Genomic DNA, 24299 nt, shown 5'->3' with positions numbered 1-24299 from the left:
AATGAATAGAGAAGATAGTAGTAATACAGATACAAAGAGAGAATACTTTAAAAGTATACTCAATAGCAAGTATCTAAGAACAAAGATATTCAAAGATGTAGGGATCATTCACTACAAGTTGTATGGTGATGGTGGTCAAGGTCAACCGATGATCTACAGATTCAAGTCACACGAGATCATTAGTTTGAAAGAATGTATCATTGTACATCGTACTGATCTATTCATCAAACATTTTGATCAAGTTTTTAAATCAGTTATCAGAGATGTATGTAATCTAGAAAAGAAAAGCAAAACATAGTATTGATACTATTATAAAGTTAACTTAAATATTTAACAATAAATAATCGCCTTATAGTTTAGTATATTTGATGATTTATTATACACAGCGTTGAAATATGAAAACAAAACAGCATTTGATATGATGGTAGATAGATTGGGAGGTAAATTACCCAATAATTTCCTTAATCGATACTCCAATATATGGAGACCAACAAAAAATAGTCTTTCTATTCTCATGAATCACATCACTCACTATCAGCAGCAACCAGTGCAATATGTTGGGTTACTTCTCTGTCATCCAATATCAACAGGTGATTTGGAAATGTTTGATCAAATATGTAAAGATATTCTTGAACCAACTCAATCTGACAGAATCAAGAATATTACATACGGTACAAATGATTTATACGGTTCTTATAAACCCCTTAAATTTGCATTTAAATATCTAATCAACAAATTAAATCAACAACCACAACACAACAACAACAACAAGACAATAATAATAATAATAATAATAATAATAATAATAATAATAATAATAATAATAATAATAATGAATCAAAATATGAAATAATATATTATATGGTCAACAAATTAAAGGAATATGATATGGATTTAAGAGGTAATTTATTTATGGATGCATTGAAATGTGATAATAATCAAGAGATTATTAAATGGATAAAAGATAGTTTTGGTTCAATGCCAGAGTTTATTGGTTTCTATAATCAAATCAATTTTATTTATCATATCAAACAATATGCATCAACTGAAACTTTAAAGTTGATTCAATTAAATCCAGTAGATGTACGTGTATCCTATGAAAATTGTACTTCATCAGATTATGGAAACATAGATTTCCTCAATTATACACTCCCCATTATGGCAAATAGTTTATATGATTTCAATACTCTCCAAACAGCTTTGGATAATGGTCATTTGGAGTATTCACTTATTGTATTACAAGTAATACACGACCAAGGCATGAAAAGAAATGAAGAATTATATGGTCGTTTACAAATTTATGTCAATAGTGTACATGAATCGATCATGTCATTGGATCTCGTCCAAAGATTGTCTCAACACCCATATATTAAAGTTTTAGTCGAGGATATTGCTCTTACAGCCATCAAGGCCAAACAATTGGATAGTTTACAACACTTACTCAGTCCATATACAAACCAACAATATTTAAACACTAATAGTCTCATCGTTGGTGCATTATGTATTGATGATACAACTATAATAGAGTATTTATTGAATACATACTACAACAACGATGATGATGATGACAGAACGACTACAACATCATTCCAAGTGAAAACAAACATAATTGGTGATATGATGCATCAACCACTTGAATATTTATATTCACTTGGTCATTCACTCGACATTAAATTACCACCATCTCCAAATTGGCACCAAATCAAACAAACAAAAGAACCATCACTTGAAATACTTGAATTGATTATAAAGTATCAACCAATCAACACTCAACAACCTATTCATCCTTGGGTAATACTTGCTCGATTTGGATATTGTGACGAAGGTATCGATCTTTTAATATCAACTCTAAGATTGGTACCCTCTACCCAACGATCATCCAAGATTCAAGATACATTAATCAAAGCAAGTAAGAATGGATTGATTAAAACTGTTGAATGTTTGGTCATGGATATTAATCGTTTTGCAGATTCATTCAAGACGGCAATCATACACAATCAAATCAAAGTTGCCGAGTATTTGATCAATGAATGCATATCACTTGTTCATTTAAACAATGAAGAGGAAGAGGAAAACATTTCTCCTCGGGTTAGACCCAGCCTATTTTACGACTATTCGGTCCGCAGAGGTCCATCTGATAAAAAGATTTGGGAAAGAGAACATATCAAGATATTATCATCATTTTACTATATTGAAGACGACCAACTATTTAAATCATTTTGGAATGATTGTAAATCATACTCTACAACCAACTCATCAATGGTATCTGAACTATTAGCAGAGTCACCATTTGATACAGGATATTATCGTCGCTATGTATCAAATTTAATTGATCGGATCATACTAAACTATTCAAGATTCTATAATGGTCCTGAAAGAGACCAATATCAAATGCAACCATTACAATTGTCTAGTTACAATCGAAATGCATTTGTCACCTACCACATCATCTCTAAATACAGACATGATCCACAATTCAATCAAATCATCAATTTTAATGATTTTGATATCAATCAATTTTACATCAACAATCAATCAATTGGATTAATTCCATTTATCTTTAATAAATAAATTATTATAATATATTTTGTTTTTTTTGCAAGTACTCAATAAAAAAAAACAAAAAACAGGGTTGTGGTCATTTTGTTTGTGTTAGAGAATGAATAGAGATAGTAATAATAATAATAATATATTAGATAGTAACACAGATAATACAAAGAGTGAGTACTTTAAAAGTATACTCAACAACAAGTATCTAAGAACAAAGATATTCAATCATGTAGGGATCATTCATCACAAGTTACACCAACATGTTGGTCAACCGATGATCTACAGATTAAAGTCACATGAGATCATTAGTTTAAAAGAATGCATCATTGTACATCGTACTGATCTATTCATCAAACATTTTGATCAAATATATCAATCAATTGAATCTTTTCATGAAAAGATTGGTGTAGATGTAAAATCTGATTATTTTGTATGTTGCAATAAAAAAAAGAAGAGAGAGACAGAGAGAGAGATAAATATAGAATATGCAGTTATTAATTCAATCTTACAGTTTAGTAAATTCAATGAATTATTATTCACAGCGTTGAAATATGAAAACAAAACAGCATTTGATATGATGGTAGATAGATTGGGAGGATTTTCTGATTTCATTTGGCAGTATTCTCAAATATGGCAACCAACAAAAAATAGTCTTTCTATTCTCATGAACCACATCACACTATTTAAACAATCAACTGGGTTTGCTATGGAGCTTCTCTATTGTCCATTAACAACAGGTGATTTGGAAATGTTTGATCAAATTTGTAAAGATATTCTAGAACCAGCTCAAAAAAGTATTCGATATAGATATGATCTGCAGGTCAAATTATCATTTAAAAATCTAATCAACAAATTAAATAATCAACAACAAGGCAATAATAATAATCATAATAATCAAAATAATAATAATAATAATAATAATAATAATAATAATAATAATAATAATAATAATAATCAATCAAAATATGAAATAATATATTATATGGTCAACAAATTAATAGGACATGGATTAGATTTAAGAGGTAATTTATTTATGGATGCATTGGAATGTGATAATAATCAAGAGATTATAAAATGGATTAAAGATAGTTTTGGTACAATACAAGAGTTTCTTGGTTTCAGTGGTAGATATTTTGAGCAAATCCAAAGATATGCATCAACTGAAACTTTGGAGTTGATTGAATTTCAACACTCAAAAGATAGAATTAGCAATATCGATTCACCAGAACATGGAAACATAGATTTCCTCAATTATATAATCCCTTTTGTTGAAAATGGTTTCCATTATTTTGGAGACCAACTTCATATTGCTTTGGACAAGGGTCATTTGGAATACTCTAAAATATTATTAAAAGAAATACAAAATGCTGGGTTGTATCTAGAGGAAACAAGAGGAATAATTGTTCGCCCTCTTATCATCCTAAAGGTCAACCCATCAATCATATCATTGGATCTTGTGGAGCAATTGGCCCTCAATCCATATATACGCCTTTCAGTCAAACTGGCTCTTACAACCATCAAGACTAATCAATTGGATATTTTACAACACATACTCTCTCCTCTTGTGGCTCAAGGGTTCACAGACTATGGCAGTTTAATTGTTGGTGCATTATGTATTGAGGATACTACTATGATAGAGTATCTATTGAATACATACTACAACGAAGATGAGGAAGAACCAACTATATCATCCATTCAAGTGACAACTGACAATATTTGTGATATGGAATATCAACCACTTGAATATTTATATTCACTTGGTCATTGTTCACTAGAGATTAGCATATCTCCATCCCCTATATCATACCATATCAAACAAGTACCAAAAGAACCATCACTTGAAATCCTTCAATTGATTATAAAGTATCAACCAATCAACACTATTCATCCTTGGGTAATACTCAAACGATTTGGATATTGTGATGATGATATTCATCTTTTAAAAGATGTATTACCAACATTAAAATCTCTTCAATTTTATGAAAAGATTAAAAAAACATTAATTAAAGCAAGTAAGAATGGATTGGTTAAAACTGTGGCATGTTTGGTATCGAATATTGACAGTTTTATAGATTCATTCACAACAGCAATTAAATACAAACAATTCAAAGTTGCAAAGTATTTGACCAATGAATGCATGTCTCTTGTTCAGTTTCACGAAAAGGAAAAAGTGGAACCAGACCCATACGACTTTGACTTTATGTGTCAACCATCTGATAAAGAGATATGGGAAAGAGATCAAGCCAAGATATTATCATCATTTTACTATATTACCGACGACCAAACATTCGAATCTTTTTGGAATGATTTTAAATCATTCTCTACGACCAATTCAAAGTTGGTATCCCAACTATTTACACAGCCACCATTTGATACAGGATATTATCGTTGTCATGTATCTCGTGTAATTGATAGAATCATACTAAACTATTCAAGATTCTATAATGGTCCTGAAAGAGATCAATATCAAATGGAACCTTTGCGATTGTCCAGCTACAATACATTTGTCACCTACTATATCATCTCTAAATATAGACATGATCCACAATTCAATCAAATAATCAATTTTAATGATTTTGATATCAATCAATTTTACATCAACAATCAATTTTACATCAACAATCAATCAATTGGATTAATCCCATTTGATAATACAATTAAAAAGAATAAATAAACAACAGCATTATTACCCGCGCCAAAATTAAAATCTTTTTAAGATATTTATTTAATTTTTATCTTTTCTACTTGTCTTAACAAGTACTGCTCATCATAAATACAATTATATAATTGTATAATAATAATCATTAAAGAGAATGATAAGTAGTGAAACTATTACTAGTATTAATGACAACAACTTGCAAGATCAAACAAGTTTAAAATCATTGAATGAATATATTGTATTGAATCAAACCGATCTATTCATTCAACAATTCATGCGTATTGATACAACGAATGAAAACCCTTTCTTCAAAGTATGAAACTATAGAGTAGAATTATTCAATCAATCAATCAATAATATATTAATCTCTACTTTTCATTTCTCTCATCTCCTTGTTTTAGAGTAACTTTAATCAATTGTTATTTAATATTCTCAAATATGAGAATCAAGTTGCATTTGAGTTTGTAGTTGGTAGATTACGTGGACTAGCACACGATTTTGTTCAGTTTGTTAGTAATCAATGGAAACCAATGGGATTTGGGTTTGGTATTCATCCTGGTGTTGAACCGATTAAATGGGAACCAACCAAAAAGAGTGTAACCATACTTTTACCTCATGTTAAGGGATGTAAATCTGCAATGCTATACTCTGTACTATTCCTATTAGTACCTGTCTCTTGTGGTGATTTAGAATTATTTAATCAAATTTGTAAAGATATTCTAGACCTAAACCAAAAAGAAAGATTTTATTATAATTCAAATCATATTACATTTAAAGATTTAATCTACAACAACGATACAACAAATAATAATAATAATCAAAATAATAATAATAATCCAAATAATAATAATAATAATAATAATCAATCAAAATATGAAATAATATATTATATAGTCAACAAATTAAAAAATGATTATGATATGGATTTAAGAAGAAATTTATTTGTTGACGCATTGGAATGCAGCCGTCAAAATAATCAAGAGATTCTGAAATGGATTAAAGATAGTTTTGGTGGTAATTCGATTGACAAGTTTGATTTCTATGACCGTGATTATTTGTTTTTGGCACCTATCGTTGAAAGATATGCATCATTGGAGACATTGAAACTGTTAGAATTCCCACCAAACTTCTTTCCAATGTCAACCAATGCTGCTAAATATGGTAACAAAGATTTCCTATCATACATGGCTACCAAAAACTACAAGTACTTGTATCAATATGCACAAATAGAAACAGCATTAAAAGAAGGACATTTGGATTGCGTGTATTTGTTAAATGATGCTATTCTTAAATTCGATGAATTGGGTGAAAAAGGGTACTGTCGTATCGATCTATTCTTGATTGACAGTATACATCCATCAATCATGTCATTGGATCTTGTCAAACTATTGGGTGCTAATCCATTTTTAAAATTGACAGTTCAAGCATTGGCACTTTCAGCAATCTCTGCCAAACAATTAGACACTCTCGATCAAATTCTATCACAGTGCAATACAAGTCAATGTGTATTAAGCGATCAAGACAAGAATAATTTAGTTGTTGGTGCTTTGTATGTTGCAGATAATACAGCTATTATAGAGTATCTATTGAATAGATTCTACCCAAACAGTAGTAGTACAAGTCCGGTAACATTCCAAGTGTCATCTGACAATTTTGACAACATTTCACCTCAGTCACTCGAATATTTATCTTTAAAGAATCATCAACTTGTTAAAGTATCCCCTTCAATCTTTGCACCATCAATTAAAAAACAACTTAATGATACATCATCACTGGCCAAATACTTTAGTGATTATTAATTACAACATACATTCAAAAAAAAAAAAAAGGAAATTAAAAAAATAAAAATAAAGTGCGATGATCATATTGCTATGCTTCATTTGTTGTTGTCATTATTTAATTAAATATCAAGAGTAGAATGAATAGTATAACTAGTAATAATAATGATAATAATGATAATGTTAGCGATAGCAACAACAACAAACAAGATGAAAGAAAGAGTGAAATCTTTAAAAGTATATTCAACAACAAGTACCTACGAACAATGATAATGAGAGAAACACATCATCATTGCCCTCATTTTAATCATCATATCATATCATTGAATGAATGTATTCTGTTGAATCATACCAATCTATTCATTCAAAAGTTTGATAGTGTCTATCAAATGATGTGTATTGATCATCCAACGCCTGCTGCAGACCCTTTTTTCAGAGTATGATGACATCAACATTCATTCATTCATTCATTCATTATCACATTTAAAAATACTTATTCTCTGCAAAGTATTAATATTAATATATACTTTTAACTTTATCAATTACTTTAATTTATAGAGAAACTTTAATACATTGTTATTTATTATTTTAAGAAATGAAAATCGAGTCGCATTTGATTTTGTTGTTGATAGATTAGGTGGACTGCCACTCGACTTTATTCAATTTCTTAGTAATGAATGGAAGCCGATGGAATATAGTATTCTACGTGGTGAGCCGATGAAATGAGACCCAACCAAAAAGTTTGTGTCAATTCTTCTTCCCCATATAAAGGGCAAAGGGTTGGCTTACAACGTTGCATTCTTTCTTTTGGATACCATCTCTTGTGGTGATTTGGAATTGTTTGATAGAATATGTAAAGATATTCTAAATAATAGTACAGACAACAAAGAACGATATTATGCCAATTGTCATCACCTCAAATTCAAGAATTTAATCAACAAATTAAATCAACAACAACAACCACAAGACAATAATAATAATGATGATGAATCAAAATATCAAATAATATATTATATGGTAAAGAAATTATTGGAATATGGAATGGATTTAAGAGTTAATTTATTTGTGGATGCATTGGAATGTGATAATAATCAAGATATTATAAAATGGATAAAAGATAGTTTTGGTGGTAAATCAATTGATAACTTTGATTTCTTTAAACGCAATTATGTGCTTATTCCTATTATTGAAAGATATGCATCATTGGAGACATTGAAACTATTAGAATTTCCACCAATTTTCTACCCAATGTCAACAACTGCTGCGATGTATGGTAACAAAGGTTTCATCTCATACATAATCACCCATAATTACAAGTATGTGTATCACTATCCTCAAATAGAAACAGCATTAAAGGAAGGTCAATTGGAATGCGTGTATTTGTTAAATGATGCTATTCTTAAATTCGATAAATTGGGCGATAAAGGATACTGTCGTATCGATCTGTTTTACATTGATAGCATACATCCATCAATCATGTCATTGGATCTTGTCAAACTATTGGGTGCTAATCCATTTTTAAGATTGACAGTTAAAGCATTGGCACTTTCAGCAATCTCTGCCAAACAATTAGACACTCTCAATCATATTCTATCTTGCAATGGACAAGATGTAATATTAAAAGATCAAGACAAGAGTAGTTTTGTTGTTGGTGCTTTGTATGTTGATAATACAAGTATCATAGAGTATCTATTAAATAGATTATACCCAAACAGCAGTGGTTCAATAACATTCCAAGTGACAACAGACAATCTTTACAAAATGGTTCCTCAATCACTTGAATATTTATATTCAAAGACTCATTCACTCGATATTAAAGTACCCCCAACTCAACATACTTTAATCACAACTACAACAAAAAAACAACCAATTGATATACCTCTATCATTTAGTCAAATACTCGAGTTGATTGTCAGTCGCCAACCAATCAATACTATCGAACCTTGCGTGATCCTTTCACGATTTGGATATTTTGATAGCAACATTCAAGTGTTAACAGATGTGTTACCACGGTTGTCTTGGGATGGTTGGGAAAGTCCAGTCAAAGAAACAATAATAACAGCAAGTAAAAATGGATTGGTCAATGTCTTGAAATGTTTGGTCACTGATTTTGACAGTTTTGTGGATTCATTCACTGCGGCATTGAAATACCATCAAATCAATGTTGTAGAGTATTTAATCAAAGAACATATTGCACTCTTTATTACTATTACTGATAATCGGGCTACTCGAGCCAGGGTTCAACTATTATCGTTATTTTTCTTTAAAATTGACGATGACCAACGATTTGCATCATTTTGGAATGATTTTAAACCACTCACAACAAACTCAGATATCGTCTCTCAAATAATGTGTTCGTCACCATTACCTCAAACTCATCGACACCGTAATACCTTAACGATTGATAGAATTATTCAAAACTATTCAAGATTTTATAATGGTCCTGAAAGAGATCAATATCAAATGAAAACATTACTATTGGAAACAAATCGAGACCAACACCCATTTAATGTTTGCTATATTGTCAAACGATATAGACACGATGAAAATGTAAAAAAGGTTGTGGATTTTAAGAATTTTAACACCAACAATTATTTTAGAGGACGTATTCAAAATTATTTATTTCCTTTTTAAAGATTAATAATAAACAATATTAATACCATGACAATGAAAGCAAATAAACCAGATGGAACAGATGACTTTGACATGGATGATGGGAAGATGGATGGTATACCTGATGTGAAACCTGGACAAAATTCATTTTTCCATCTGATTGAACACACTTCTGGATAACTGAATGGATGGTCGATAGGAAATTCACAAGCAGCATCGGCAATACATGTTTCCATGGCACACTTTCTATGTTGACAAGTTCCCCAAGTGGTTTAAAGGTTGGTGTATGTGTATCAAAATCAGTAAAGTGGCACTGACCATCGAGCATACACTTGGCTAAGTTCTTGACAGCATCAGGACACTTGGTTGCTCAGTATTGAATTCTAGGTTGATACAGGTTCCATTAGATGTAGTTGTGCAAAAACAATCCTCTATAGGGTTACAATGCCCCCAATGGTGCAATTGATTGTTTTTGGGGTAGCTTCTGGTTGTTTTTGACAGGTAAAGTTGTAACAGAACAAACCAGCGCCTTGATCACACAAATCAAAGGTTTGTAAATAGTCACCAGCACCAGTATAACGGTCACAACGTTCGCCTTCACCAAGACTGAAAAATGGTTGACATTTTGAATTGAAACTCTTGATCCAGTGGCACACCCATAAATGATTCACCTAATTGTGCATATGAACCTTTGACACTTTATGAAATAAATTAAAATAAAACAAACAAAGAAAAAATAATAATAAAGTTAGGGAATTGGTTTTTAAATCTTTTTTTTTTTGTCAAAAGGGAAAGATACAAACCATCTATTTTCAAACAAGCCAAGAATCCACATTCAACTGCTGCAAATTCGTTTCCCCAACATTCTCCATTCTCTGGTACTACATTTACACATTTTGTTCCATTGCAATAGGTTCCATCTTGGCATTTTATTTATAAATAACAACTTATTAATATAAATAATAGGTTTGAAACTTTCATGATTTAAAAGAATAAATATTCAGATTGAGTATTGAGAATAAAAAATAAATAAAACACTACAAATGGGTTGATCTGACGATCTGCCGATCTCTCACTCGTTTGTGCTATGATCATTATTGAATAGTTTATTAATAATGATTATAACCAAAGAGAAGAGAGCAACACAAGGCACAATATTAAATAAATAAAATAAAATAAAATATCTTGATGAACTAAGATCTGAGTGAGATCTCAGACTGCAGCAACAGGCCTCAGTAGCGATCATCGACCCCTTTTGACGTGAAGAATGAATCTATATCCGATTGATTATTGAGTGGATGGATGAAGTTAAGGCTCCAAGCTGAGGTCTCAGACAGGGTCTGAGACCCAATCTGAGGCTGACATCTTTTAGGGTGTCCTCCAAATTGAGGCTGCTCAGCCTCGGCCCTAGTCAGCCCTCACATTCTTTAGCTCCAATACCTTGGGACATGCCACAAGTATTTCCAACAAATATATATTAAATAATAAAACTTTTTATCTTTATTTATGAATTAATTTGTTTCGAAATCAAAGTCCATCCAACTCTTCAAGCAAAATAGCTTTCTGATTGTTTCTCTTTTCAAAGATGATCGTTTTGCAACTACTATATCGGGACCACTTGTGAAAATTCTTTCCATCTGTACAGAGCTTGTTGGAATGGAGAGAATATCTCTGGCCATCTTCGAGAGAGCAGGATAGGTTTGTTCTCTCTCCCTCCACCATTGGAGCGGTGAGATATCCAGGTTCAATATTATGTCCTCTCTTAAATACTTGGAAAGTTCGTCTTCTTCTTGTGGTGGTGTACCAGCACAAAACATTAATAAATCAGACATATCAATTAATGATTGCTTTTTCTTGATTGGTTCATCTGGTTTATCTGAAATTAAAGATTTATACTCTTCGTATGATTCTTCAATAAAAGTTCTTGCAAGATCGATATATTCTTGTTCCCATTTTGATTCATAGTATTTGAGTTTAAATGCTAGATTTAATTTAATTTTTGGTTAATATTATAGCCTGTTTCACTGATTTCAATGTAGATCAATATTACATTCAAACTCACCAAGAAAAAGATTTCATTGGAAATGATAAGAATGATGGTGTCATCCCATTCAACAGCAAATAATATATTTTTAAAATTAATTTAAATAAAAGGTTGTTTTTCTTTTTCGATAAAGATAAAAAAAATATGTAAAGTAATTTCATTTAAATCAAAGCATCATCATACAAATGAACACCAAAGTAGTAGATATAAATCTAGATATAAATAATCTATTTAAAAGTTTATTACATAATAGTTATATTAGAAAAAAGATATTCAATCATGTAGAGATTATACATCAGAGAATCATTTACAGTTACGATAAACTAGCACTCAAATCAAATCAGATAATGACACTATGTGAATGTATCAAAGTACATAGAAGTGATCTATTCATCAAACACTTTGATAGTGTATATCAATCAATGTTGTCGTCATCTCATGAAAAGGAATTTAGTTTAAATGTATGTTAACAGCAACATGAATCATGAGGGTTTAAAAGCTAACAACAATTATGTATAGAGTCAACAATTCCAACAGATATTGAAAGCTATATTTCAATACGATGGACATATTGAATTAGAATATATGATGAAAAGGTTTGAAAGAATTGAAAAGACCGTCCTTCTCAATCATAGATTTCTCGGAGCTACATTTATGAACTATATATCTATTGGTGTGTGTAGACTTTTAATTCAACAAAACTATCATTTAGATGAAAATGATGATAATGATCACTATGCCTTTGTTGGTATTCTTACAAAACAAGTAGTAATGAATGGTGATTTGGAGTTGTTTGATAGAATTTGTCATGATTATTTAGATCATACCAACAACAAAAACAATATAAATTTTGAGCGAACAATGGATGATGACTGGCACTCATGGGGATCATGCAAAGATTTATTCAATAATAATCAATCAAAGTATGATATACTATTCTATATGGTCAAGAAATTAATAGGATATAGTTTAGTAGATTTAAGATCAGAATTATTTATTATTGCAATGGAATGTGATAAGAATAATCAAGAGATTATAAAATGGATCAGATATAGTTATGATTCAAAAGATGATTTTATTAAACTATGTCAACAACACAAAAGAGTTATTAGTTCAATTGAAATGTATGCAACAACCCATACACTTGAATTAATAGAATTCAAACTACAATCACCACCAGTCATGTCAACTGTAGCAGCTAAATTTGGAAACTTGGACTTTCTATCGCACATGTATGACATGAAAGAGTACAAGTATCTATTTGATAGAGCTCAACTGGCGGCGTCATTATCTGACGGACATTTAGAATGTGCTAATTTTTTAATGAAAATTAAAGCTAAAGAAGTTAAAGAAAGTGAACATTCTTATACCCATATATTTTGGACTATTCATCCATCAATCATGTCTTTGGATCTTGTTAAAAGATTGGTTGATAGTCAATGTCAAATGATGGATTTTACTGGATTGATTGAATCAGCTATTAAATCAAATCAACCTGAAACTTTGGAGTTTATCTTGTCATTGCTAAAAGAGGTCTCTAGTCAAGAGTTGAAGGAACTTGGTACAAGATTTGTATTGGTGTCTCTGAAAGTAGATAATCAAACAATCACTGAAATGCTGTTGGACAAGTTCTTCTCTTCCGAGGATCAACAACCTCAAACATTTAAAATTCAATTCAATGACAACAAAATATGTTATGCACCACTTTTATCACTTTTCAACAAAGGTCATTCTATTGAAATTAAACAACCCAAACAAACAGCATTGATACTCTGTTTTTTATTTTTACCAAAAGTTGTTCAATTATTAATCGATCGTCTATCGCTTGAAAGAGTACCACCATGGGTGATACTTGCATCTGTCAATCATCCAGATTTTAATGACCAAAGTGACTACAAGTTGTTGAAACATACAATTTCAATCATCCACCCACACACTCAAGAAGATTTGATTATGTACCAACAAATAATGAACCTGACATGCAGAATTGGGTTGATTAAAGTGGTCGAGTGTCTTGGAGACTGGGTTTGGCAATTTGGTGTGTCACTCTTTAGAACTGCATTGGAGTACAAACATATTCAATTGGCATATTATATTGGGCAATCAATCGCTACTCATTGCGATGATATGACATTAATGGATCTATTGCCTTCTTTGCACTTTATCCATGGTGAACAAGACTTTGAAATGTTTTGGAATCTCTTAAAACCGATAACAAGTAACGCTTCACATGTCTCTATCGCCACATATAATTATAAAGCGTATAAAAACTCACAAAGACACCGAATCACCAACACAATCGATAGAATCATCAAACACTATACTCGATATTATAATGGTCCAGAGAAAGATGAATTTGAAATGATACCAATTAAAATTTACAGCAATTTGAGGTTACCATTAGATCCATTTAATATCAATCATCTATACACCAATTACAGAGATTGTCCAGTCATTGACTTCTCTGATTTCAATATAGATCAATATTACATTCAAAATATTGAACTAGGTATCATCCCATTCAACAATTAAATAAATAAAAAAAAGATGAAAATAATTCAGAAAAAGAAAAAACCCCCAAGATTGAACTACTATCATTTTTGTATTATCTTCAAAGTTTGTTAGTTATCTTTATCTTTATCTTTATCTCTCACCTCACTTTAAACAAATGAACAACAAAGCAGATATAAATAATCTATTTAAAAGTTTATTACATAGTAGTTATATTAGAACAAAGATATTCAATCATGTAGAGATTATTCATCAGCGTATCATTAGTAGTGACTTATTAGTACTAAAATCAAATCAGATAGTTTCATTATGTGAATGTATCAAAGTAAATAGAAGCGATCTATTCATCAAACACTTTGATAGTGTATATCAATCAATGTTGTCATACTCTAATGAAAAGGAGTTTAGTTTTAATGTATGTTTAATATTATAAAGAAATAAAGTGATTCCTAATAACATTATCTATGTAGAATAAAACATTCAAACAGATATTAAATACTATATTTCAATATGATGGACATGTTGAATTAGATTATTTGTTGCAAAGGTTTGGAAGAATCAAAATGACAGTCCTTAGAGATGGTTTTATCAAACCACCTATCAATGTATTTAGACTACTCATTCAGCACAATTATCATTTACCTGAAAAGAATGATAATGAAACTGATCATGCGATATTTGTTGACGTTCTGACAAGACTGGCAGTCTTTAACGGTGAATTGGAGATGTTTGATAGAATTTTTAATGATTATTTTGATCATAACAGTGACAAATTTAGTTTTTATGTCGACAAGCGATCATTCAAAGGTTTAATCAACAAATTAAATAATCAACAACATACAACAAATAACAACAACAATAATAATAATAATGGTGATAATAATAATCAATCAAAGTATTATGTAATATTTTATATGGTCAAGAAACTATTAAGTTTTGGTGTAGATCTAAGATCACTATTATTTATTGATGCATTGGAATGTGATAATAATCAAGAGATTATTAAATGGATCAGAGATAGTTTTGATTCAAAAGAACAAGGTAATGGGACAGTAGAAGATTTTAACCAACTATTTCAACACTATCTTTTATTTCCAATTGAAAAATATGCAACAACCAATACACTTAAGTTAATAGAATTCAACCAACTAGTATCATCATCGAATCGATTGTCAACGAGAGCAGCTCAATTTGGAAACTTGGATTTTCTATCATACATGTATGACATGAAACAATACCAATATCTATTTGAAAAAACACAACTTCATGATTCACTGTCAGGTCCACATTTGGAATGCGCCAACTTTTTAATGACAATAGCAGTCAAAGAAGGTTATACAAAATTACAATGTTGGTCTATTGATCCATCAATCATGTCATTGGATCTTGTCAAACGATTGGTCGAAATTCAATGCCAGATGATGAGTTTTAGTGGATTGATTGAATCAGCGATCAAATCAAATCAACCTGAAACTTTAGAGTTTATCTTGTCACTGTTGAAAGATGAAAATATGGAGTTTTTTGACAGCGACGAAAAGTTTGTTATCATGTCGCTTGCATTGGATGACCCAGTCATCACTGAAATGTTGTTGGACAGGTTCTTCTCTTCCGAGGATCGACCACCCAAAACATTTACAGTTGAATACATTGACAAAAAAATATGTTATGCTCCACTATTATCACTTTTCAACAAAGGTCATTCTATCGAATTTAATCCATTGGAATATTATACTTCTAATCCATCAATAGTATCACAAAAAGTGGTTCAATTATGTCTTGAACATCTATCGATTGAAAGAGTACCACCATGGGTGATACTTGTATCTGTCAATCATCCAGATTTTAATGACCAAGGTGACTACAAGTTGTTGAAAGATACACTATCACTCATCAACCAATACCCCGAAGAAGATATGCAAGAATTACAACACGATGTATTGAATGAAGCATGTAGAATGGGGTTGGTTAAAGTGGTTGAATGTTTTGGAGACTGGGCTTGGAAATTTGGAGACTCACTTTTTAGAACGGCAATGGAATACAAACAAACTCAAATGGCACTATTCTTGGGACAAGCAATCACCACTCATTTCAAAGAAATGGATACCAACCGACTAGAATTGATTTTGAATTATTTTTACTTTATCGATGATGATCAAGACTTTGAAATGATTTGGGATGTATTACAACCTCTCACGAGTAACTCTTCATATGTCTCAAGAGCTATCACATACTCACGCTTTAAATTTTCAAAAAGATCCTCAAAGACCAAAACAATAGATAGATTCATCAAACATTATACTCGATATTATAATAGTCCAGAGAAAGATCAATTCAAAATGACACCAATTAGAATTACCAACAGAGATCAATCATTTGATCCATTTAATATCCATCATCTATACACCAATTACAGAGATTGTCCAGTCATTGACTTCTCTGATTTCAATGTAGACAAATATTACATTCAAAACAATGAACTAGGTGTCATCCCATTCAACAAATAAATAAATCCAAAAAATGAAATTTTGAACTTCCCAAGAGGTGTCTTCATATTTGTTTTCTTTGTATCTCTCACCTCACTCATTTAAATCAAAGTATCAAATGAACAACAAAGAAGTAAATATAAATAATCTATTTAAAAGTTTATTACAAAGTAGTTATATCAGAAAAAAGATATTCAATCATGTAGAGATCATACATCAGAGTATCAATGATAGTTACAAGAATCATCACATACGATCACTCAAATCAAATCAGATAGTTACACTATGTGAATGCATCAAAGTATATAGAAATGATCTATTCATTAAACACTTTGATAGTGTATATCAATCAGTTTCTAAAGATCAAGTAAGTTAATATTTGTTATTTATGAAAGTGTAAAGTATATTAACAAATCTATGTAGAGTCACACAATCAAGCAGATATTGACAACAATCATTCAATACGATGGATATATTGCATTTGAATATATGTTGAAAAGGGTTGGAATATTTGATAAGACCATGCTTGGTTCAATGATGCTTGGAGCTAGCTCTATCAAACCACCTATTGGTTTGTGTAGAATTTTAATTCAGCACAACTATCATTTACTAGATGAAAATGAAGATGTTGATGATGAAGATACTAATAATGATCACAATTCATTTGTTGGTATTCTTACAAGACACGTAGTCTTGAATGGTGATTTGGAGATGTTTGATAGAATTTGTAAAGATCATCTGGATGATATCAGTAACAAATGTGGTTTTTATAGTCAATGGGAATCATTTGGAAATTTAATCAACAAATTAACTACTCAACAACAACATTCAACAAATAATAATGAAAATAATAGTAATGAATCAAAATATGAAATAATATTTGAAATGGTATCAAAGTTGATACTATTTGGTTGTTTAGATTTAAGATCAAACTTATTTATTGGTGCATTGGAATGTGATAATAATCAAGAGATTATAAAATGGATCAGAGATAGTTTTGATGATTCAAAAGAAGGTTTTAAAAAACTATGTCAAGAATCTAATGTTTTTCAATCAATTGAAAGATATGCAACAACCAGTACACTTGAATTAATAGATTTCAAACTACAACTACTTAATTCACCAATATTATTGTCAAATAGAGCATCTCTACATGGAAACTTGGATTTTCTAACATACATGTATGACATTAAAGAATTCAAACCTCTATTTCAACATGATAGCTGTGCACAACTCCAGGTCTCATTGCTAGGAGGACATTTGGAATGTGCCAACTTTTTAATCACGGTTACCAAACAAGGTGGTGTACCACTACTATATAGAATGATAGATCCATTAATCATGTCACTGGATCTTGTCAAACGGTTGGTTGATAGTCAATGTAAAATTACTGATTTTGATGGATTGATTGAATCGGCTATTAAATTAAATCAACCTGAAACTTTGGAGTTTATCTTGTTGCAACGCGTTACAGACACACATGCAATTTACAAAAAGTTTGTGACCATGTCTCTTGGAGTGAATAACCCAATCATCACTGAAATGTTGTTGGACAAGTTCTTCTCTTCCTCGGAGGGTCGACCACCTCAAACATTTATAGTAGATTATAATGACGACAATATATGTTATGGTCCGCTACTTTTACTTTTCAACAAAGGTCACACTATTGAAATATCTCCATTCAATTCTCTAACCAATGTTAGAACCAAAAGATATCAAATTCCAACCTCACCACAAACCATTCAATTATTAATCGATCGTCTATCGATTGAAAGTGGAAATATTCAACCTTGGGTAATCCTTTCATCGGTAAAACATCCAGACTTTAAAAACACAAAGCTGTTGCGTGATACAATATCAGTCATCAATCAACACCACCGACAAGATTTAGGTTTATTCAAACGTATACTGCGATATGACATATTACCAGAATTATGCAAGAAAGGTTTGGTTCAAGTGGTAGAGTGTTTTGAAAGTATTGAAGGCTTGTTTTTGGAATGTGGAGTTAGACTTTTTGGAACAGCATTACAACACAAACATATTCAACTGGCACTATTCATTGGTCAAATGATCGCCACCCAATTCAAAAAAATGGATGATCTCAAACCACAAATCTTGGCCTCATTCTACTTTATAGATAATGATCAAGACTTTGAAATGATGTGGGATGTAATACAACCTTGGACTAGTCCCTCTTTATTTGTAACAAAGGCTATTTCATCAAGTGCCAATTTCGCATTTTCACAAAGACACCGAGTCACCAACACAATCGATAGAATCATCAAACACTATACTCGATATTATAATGGTCCAGAGAAAGATCAATATAATATGACACCACTTGCTCTCAACAACGAGTTGGAAATTGATCCACTGAATATCCATCATCTATTTAATTATTACAGAGATTGTCCAGTCATTGATTTCACTGATTTCAATATAGATCAATATTACATTCAAACTGATGGTATAATCCCATTCACAAAGAAATAAATAAATAATTCCCAAGTACCAACTAAATTAAAATAAAAATAATAATTCAACTCCAAAAAGCTAAAACTTTCTCTAACTTGAAAATAGTTTTATTATCTTTTTTTTTCATTTGAGGTTAAAACAATGAATAATAGTAATAATAATAGTAATAATAGTAGTAGTGATAAAGATAGATACTTTAAAAGTATTATAAACAATTATTATATCCGTACAAAGATATTTAAACATGTAGAGGGTATACATAGAATGATTGCTAGTCGTCACTCGTTGATACTAAAGTCACATCAGATGATATCATTGAATGAATTCATTCTATTGCATCGTACAGATCTATTCATCAAACACTTTGATCAAGTTTATCAGACAATGAAATCATTATCAGATACTTTTTCGGTAAGCTAAATATAAAAGAGGATTCCTCTAGAGGTATGAATTAACGGATCAATTTACTAACAGAATTTAATACTATCGTTATAGAATGATATATTTAAAGATATATTAGCAAGTATATTCAAAAGGAATAATATAGATGCACTTAAATTTATGATACATAGAATAGGACCTTCGTTTGAATATACAACGATAAGATCTGCATTGCTAGGAGTCGTTTTTGAAACACCTTCAAAAGAAATGCTACAAATACTGTTTGACAATAACTATCATATAGTGAATAAGGTAAACAGTCAAGACCATCTCACATATTTGGACCACAGATTCATTCAATCACTCGTTTATTGGTGTATCACTCATGGTGATGTGGAAATGTTTGATCGAGTATGTGATGATGTCCTCTGGCCTTTGTACAATGGTCAAACGGGTAAAGCACAACCCCCATCTATGATGTACGATCGACCAGGTATATTTACCAGCCTAGTCAAGAAACTATTGTACGGAGTTGATTGTGTCGATGAGGGATCATCAAGGTATCAAATCATTTTCCATATGGTCACAAGATCATTGGAATGTGGTCTGGATCTAAGACACGAATTGTTGATTGCTGCTTTGGAATGTTCAAACGATCAAGAGATAGTAGAATGGATCAAGGACAGTTTCACAGACCCACAAGATTTTGTTGAATTCCATCATCAATCCTATCGTTCCATTCAACAATGGGCTACCACCGATACATTGAAAATGATAGACTATCAGTTGCCATCAAATGACAGCGAAGAAGTATCAACAGTAGCTGCAAGAAATGGTAATTTGGGTTACCTACTATATCTTTATGATTCGTTAGGTTACAATGATTTTGAACCATCTCATTTAAATGCATCGTTAAAGCAAAGCCATTTGCAATGTGCATACTTTTTAATGAGTGCTTTAGGCACAACACAAGGATTTGGTCTTCAATTATACAGCCATAGACTAGATGGAGACATAGATATTTCAATCATATCATTGGACCTTGTCAAAAAATTGGTCGAAAACCGATACATTTGTATTGAATACCAACCATTGGTAGAGTCTATCATAAAAGCCAACCAATTAGAGACACTAGTTTATCTTTTTACAATTGAAGCCCAAGATGGTGGTTCATCAAAGCTCATTGGTCATCTCAATGTAAATGATATCATCGTTTCTGCACTCTGTGTATCCAATGAAAAGATTTTAGAATATATACTACAATCATTCATCAATAGTAGTATAACCATTAGAATACCATTCCAAAACGTACCTCTCATCTCTGTTACTGCACTCGAGTGTTTTCTATCAAAGGATCATAAAGTGATGCTACCTGGAAACTACACAATGGGACTAGATTGGTGTGCAGCTATTCTTTCAATGGATATTGTTCAACTGATTACCAAATACCAATCGATTCAGAGCATTCCTTCTTTAATCCTACTAACATCTCTTGCACAATCAGACTCCAACATTGAATTGTTACGTGACAATTTATCGTATGTTGTACATCCAATTGCAAAGGATCACTTGTACTATGATACAATAGTCGATACAAGAAGACAAATTCTCGAACAGTCTATCAACAAAGGCTTTGTTCAGGTGGCCACATGTTTGGTTGGAGAATTCATCAAAAACAACAATTGGATCTATGGATGTTTTCCACTTCACTATGCTCTAGAACACAATCACTTTCAAATAGCCTATACTATTGCACAATCTTTTTCACCCTCAATCATCTCTTCCAAGGTAGATATTGACGATAGTGCAGAATGGATTCAATCATTTTACTTTATTAAAGACGACCAAGAATTTGAAACAATGTGGAATCTATTCAAACCTGGGACAACAAACTTTTTGATTGTCTCTAAAGTTCTTAAGTACCCATCACCACATTATCTTGGAGAGTCTCGACGAAACTATATCACTGATACTATCGATCGAATCATTACCCATTATGGCAAATTTTATAATGGTCCCGAAAAAGATCAATATCAAATGAAACCACTTGAATTGGACTGTGAAACCAAAAGAGAAAGAATTAAACCTCTATCACTTTGCTACTTGCTTACAAAGTATAAAAAAGACAATCAAGTAAACCAATTTATTAATTTCAAACATTTTAATTTGAAAAAACATGCAAACCAAAATAAATTATTTAGTCATGGGTTGTTGTTACCTATCTGTGAATAAATAAATATAAAGTTGGATAAACAGTAGTTGTTACTTGTGTGGATCTTGATCTTTATCCCTTTTGGACAAAAAAATAATTTTAAAGATATTTTCAAAACTTTCTCTCTTCAAAATAGTTTTATTTATGTTTTTTTTTCATTTAGATCTGTCTAACAATGAATAATAGTAATAATAATAGTAATAATAGTAGTAGTGATAAAGATAGATACTTTAAAAGTATTATAAACAATTATTATATCCGTACAAAGATATTTAAACATGTAGAGGGTATACATAGAATGATTGCTAGTCGTCACTCGTTGATACTAAAGTCACATCAGATGATATCATTGAATGAATGCATTCTATTGCATCGTACAGATCTATTCATCAAACACTTTGATCAAGCATATCAGAACATGAAATCATTATCAGATACTTTTTCGGTAAGCTATATTTGTATAAAGCTTACTATCAATCAATTTACTAACAAACACACTCAATCATAGAATACTATATTTAAAGATATATTAACAAGTATATTCAAAAGGAGTAATAGTGTTGCATTTAGATTTATTCTGCAAAGAATAGGAGTGTTTGATTATACAACGATCAAAGTAGCCTTGGTGGGAATCGGTTTTGAAAAACTTTCAAAAGAAATGTTACAAATACTATTTGACAATAACTATCATCTAGTGAATAAGGTTAACAAACAAGAAGACCTCACCATTTTAGATCACAGATTCATTCAATCACTGGTTTATTTGTGCGTCACTCATGGTGATGTAGAAATGTTTGATCGAGTATGTGATGATGTCCTCCGACCAGTGTACTATAATCGAAGTAAATCACAACCTCCCTCTAAGTTTGATCAACAAGATTTCCTAGTCAATACACAATTGGTCAAGGAATTCAAAGAGGGATCAAGATATCAAATCATTTTCCATATGGTCACAAGATCATTGGAATCTGGTCTGGATCTAAGACACGAATTGTTGATTGCTGCTTTGGAGTGCTCAAACAATCAAGAGGTATTAAAATGGATCAAGGACAGTTTCAAAAACCCACAAGAGTTTGTTGATTTCCATCATCACTCCTATCGTTCCATTCAACAATGGGCTACCACCGATACATTGAAAATGATAGACTATCAGTTGCCATCAAATGACAGTAAAGTATCAACAGTAGCTGCAAGAAAAGGTAATTTAGATTACCTACTATATCTTTGTGATTCGTTAGGTTACAATGATTTTGAACCATCTCATTTAAATGCATCGTTAAAGCAAGGCCATTTGCAATGTGCATACTTTTTCAATAATGTTTTAAAAACAAAACAAGGAGTTGGTCGATGCAGCCATAGACTAGATGGAGACATAGATATTTCAATCATATCATTGGACCTTGTTAAACAATTGGTTGAAAACCCATACATTTGCATTGAATACCAACCATTGGTAGAGTCTATCATAAAAGCCAACCAATTAGAGACACTAGTTTATCTTTTTACAATTGAAGCCCAAAATGGTGGCCCATCAAAGCTCATTGGTCATCTCAATGTAAATGATATCATTGTTTCTGCACTCTGTGTATCCAATGAAAAGATTTTAGAATATATACTACAATCATTCATCAATAGTAGTATAACCATTAGAATACCATTCCAAAACGTACCTCTCATCTCTGTTACTGCACTCGAGTGTTTTCTATCAAAGGATCATAAAGTGATGCTACCTGGAAACTACACAATGGGACTAGATTGGTGTGCAGCTATTCTTTCAATAGATATTGTTCAACTGATTACCAAATACCAATCTATTCAGAGCATTCCTTCTTTAATCCTACTAACATCTCTTGCACAATCAGACTCCAACATTGAATTGTTACGTGACAATTTATCGTATGTTGTACATCCAATTACAAAGGATCACTTTTGCTTTGATGCAATAGTCGATACAAGAAGACAAATTTTCGACAATGTTTGCACCAAAGGCTTTGTTCAGGTGGCCACATGTTTGGTTGGAGAATTCGTCAAAAACAGTTGGGTCTATGGATATTTTCCACTTCACTATGCTCTTGAACATAATCACCATCAAATAGCCTACACTATTGCACAATCTTTTTCACAATCTATCTCTTCGACATTGGTTGACGATGTGACAAGTGCTGGATGGATTCAATCATTTTACTATATTACAAACGGCCAAGAATTTGAAACAATGTGGAATCTATTCAAACCTTGGACTACAAACTCTTTGATTGTCTCTAGTGTTCTTAGGTACCCATCACCACATTATCTTGGAGAGTCTAGACGAAACTATATCACTGATACTATCGATCGAATCATCACCCATTATGGCAAGTTTTATAATGGTCCCGAAAAAGAACAATATCAAATGAAGCCACTTGAATTGGACTTTGACACCAAAAGAGAAAGAATTAAACCTCTATCACTTTGCTACTTGCTTACAAAGTATAAAAAAGACAATCAAGTAAACCAATTTATTAATTTCAAACATTTTAATTTGAAAAAGCATGCCAACCAAAATAAATTATTTAGTCATGGGTTGTTGTTACCTATCTGTGAATAAATAAAT

General features: G+C 31.2%; 9 protein-coding genes across 9 annotated transcripts; 8 read left to right on the top strand and 1 right to left on the bottom strand.

The window, feature by feature from the left end:
• Position 1: 1 nt before the first annotated feature.
• Positions 2-2571, top strand: DFA_04983 (uncharacterized protein; the record flags this gene model as incomplete). The annotated part of the gene is made up of 3 exons (XM_004360647.1): positions 2-265; positions 356-689; positions 773-2571. The coding sequence occupies 3 exons, from the start codon at positions 2-4 to the stop codon at positions 2569-2571; spliced, it is 2397 nt and encodes a 798-aa protein (XP_004360704.1).
• Positions 2572-2659: 88 nt separating this feature from the next.
• Positions 2660-5224, top strand: DFA_04982 (uncharacterized protein; the record flags this gene model as incomplete). Its single annotated transcript, XM_004360646.1, has 1 exon — positions 2660-5224. One exon carries the CDS (start codon positions 2660-2662, stop codon positions 5222-5224), a length of 2565 nt encoding a protein of 854 aa, XP_004360703.1.
• A 139-nt stretch (positions 5225-5363) lies between these two features.
• DFA_04981 (uncharacterized protein) lies at positions 5364-7008 on the top strand (the record flags this gene model as incomplete). The annotated part of the gene is made up of 2 exons (XM_004360645.1): positions 5364-5522; positions 5611-7008. The coding sequence occupies 2 exons, from the start codon at positions 5364-5366 to the stop codon at positions 7006-7008; spliced, it is 1557 nt and encodes a 518-aa protein (XP_004360702.1).
• A 119-nt stretch (positions 7009-7127) lies between these two features.
• DFA_04980 (uncharacterized protein) lies at positions 7128-9644 on the top strand (the record flags this gene model as incomplete). Its single annotated transcript, XM_004360644.1, has 4 exons — positions 7128-7357; positions 7581-7696; positions 7847-9537; positions 9624-9644. The coding sequence occupies 4 exons, from the start codon at positions 7128-7130 to the stop codon at positions 9642-9644; spliced, it is 2058 nt and encodes a 685-aa protein (XP_004360701.1).
• A 553-nt stretch (positions 9645-10197) lies between these two features.
• On the bottom strand, positions 10198-11925 carry DFA_04979 (uncharacterized protein; the record flags this gene model as incomplete). Its single annotated transcript, XM_004360643.1, has 4 exons — positions 10198-10297; positions 11371-11581; positions 11828-11856; positions 11891-11925. The coding sequence occupies 4 exons, from the start codon at positions 11923-11925 to the stop codon at positions 10198-10200; spliced, it is 375 nt and encodes a 124-aa protein (XP_004360700.1).
• A 66-nt stretch (positions 11926-11991) lies between these two features.
• DFA_04978 (uncharacterized protein) lies at positions 11992-14176 on the top strand (the record flags this gene model as incomplete). Its single annotated transcript, XM_004360642.1, has 2 exons — positions 11992-12105; positions 12164-14176. 2 exons carry the CDS (start codon positions 11992-11994, stop codon positions 14174-14176), a joined length of 2127 nt encoding a protein of 708 aa, XP_004360699.1.
• Positions 14177-14312: 136 nt separating this feature from the next.
• Positions 14313-16659, top strand: DFA_04977 (uncharacterized protein; the record flags this gene model as incomplete). Its single annotated transcript, XM_004360641.1, has 2 exons — positions 14313-14570; positions 14626-16659. The coding sequence occupies 2 exons, from the start codon at positions 14313-14315 to the stop codon at positions 16657-16659; spliced, it is 2292 nt and encodes a 763-aa protein (XP_004360698.1).
• Positions 16660-16756: 97 nt separating this feature from the next.
• Positions 16757-19131, top strand: DFA_04976 (uncharacterized protein; the record flags this gene model as incomplete). Its single annotated transcript, XM_004360640.1, has 2 exons — positions 16757-17005; positions 17233-19131. 2 exons carry the CDS (start codon positions 16757-16759, stop codon positions 19129-19131), a joined length of 2148 nt encoding a protein of 715 aa, XP_004360697.1.
• Positions 19132-19254: 123 nt separating this feature from the next.
• Positions 19255-24293, top strand: DFA_04975 (uncharacterized protein; the record flags this gene model as incomplete). The annotated part of the gene is made up of 6 exons (XM_004360639.1): positions 19255-19524; positions 19609-20329; positions 20369-21627; positions 21870-22164; positions 22231-24175; positions 24263-24293. The coding sequence occupies 6 exons, from the start codon at positions 19255-19257 to the stop codon at positions 24291-24293; spliced, it is 4521 nt and encodes a 1506-aa protein (XP_004360696.1).
• Between the last annotated feature and the right edge of the window lie 6 nt (positions 24294-24299).

The sequence above is a fragment of the Cavenderia fasciculata genome (assembly GCF_000203815.1).
Source record: "Cavenderia fasciculata unplaced genomic scaffold Scf_Dfasci-G-o-80e12.f1-5, whole genome shotgun sequence".
Classification (NCBI taxonomy): Eukaryota; Evosea; class Eumycetozoa; order Acytosteliales; family Cavenderiaceae; genus Cavenderia; species Cavenderia fasciculata.
Note: the sequence above shows the minus strand (reverse complement) of the source record. Positions and strands in the feature narration are given on the sequence as shown.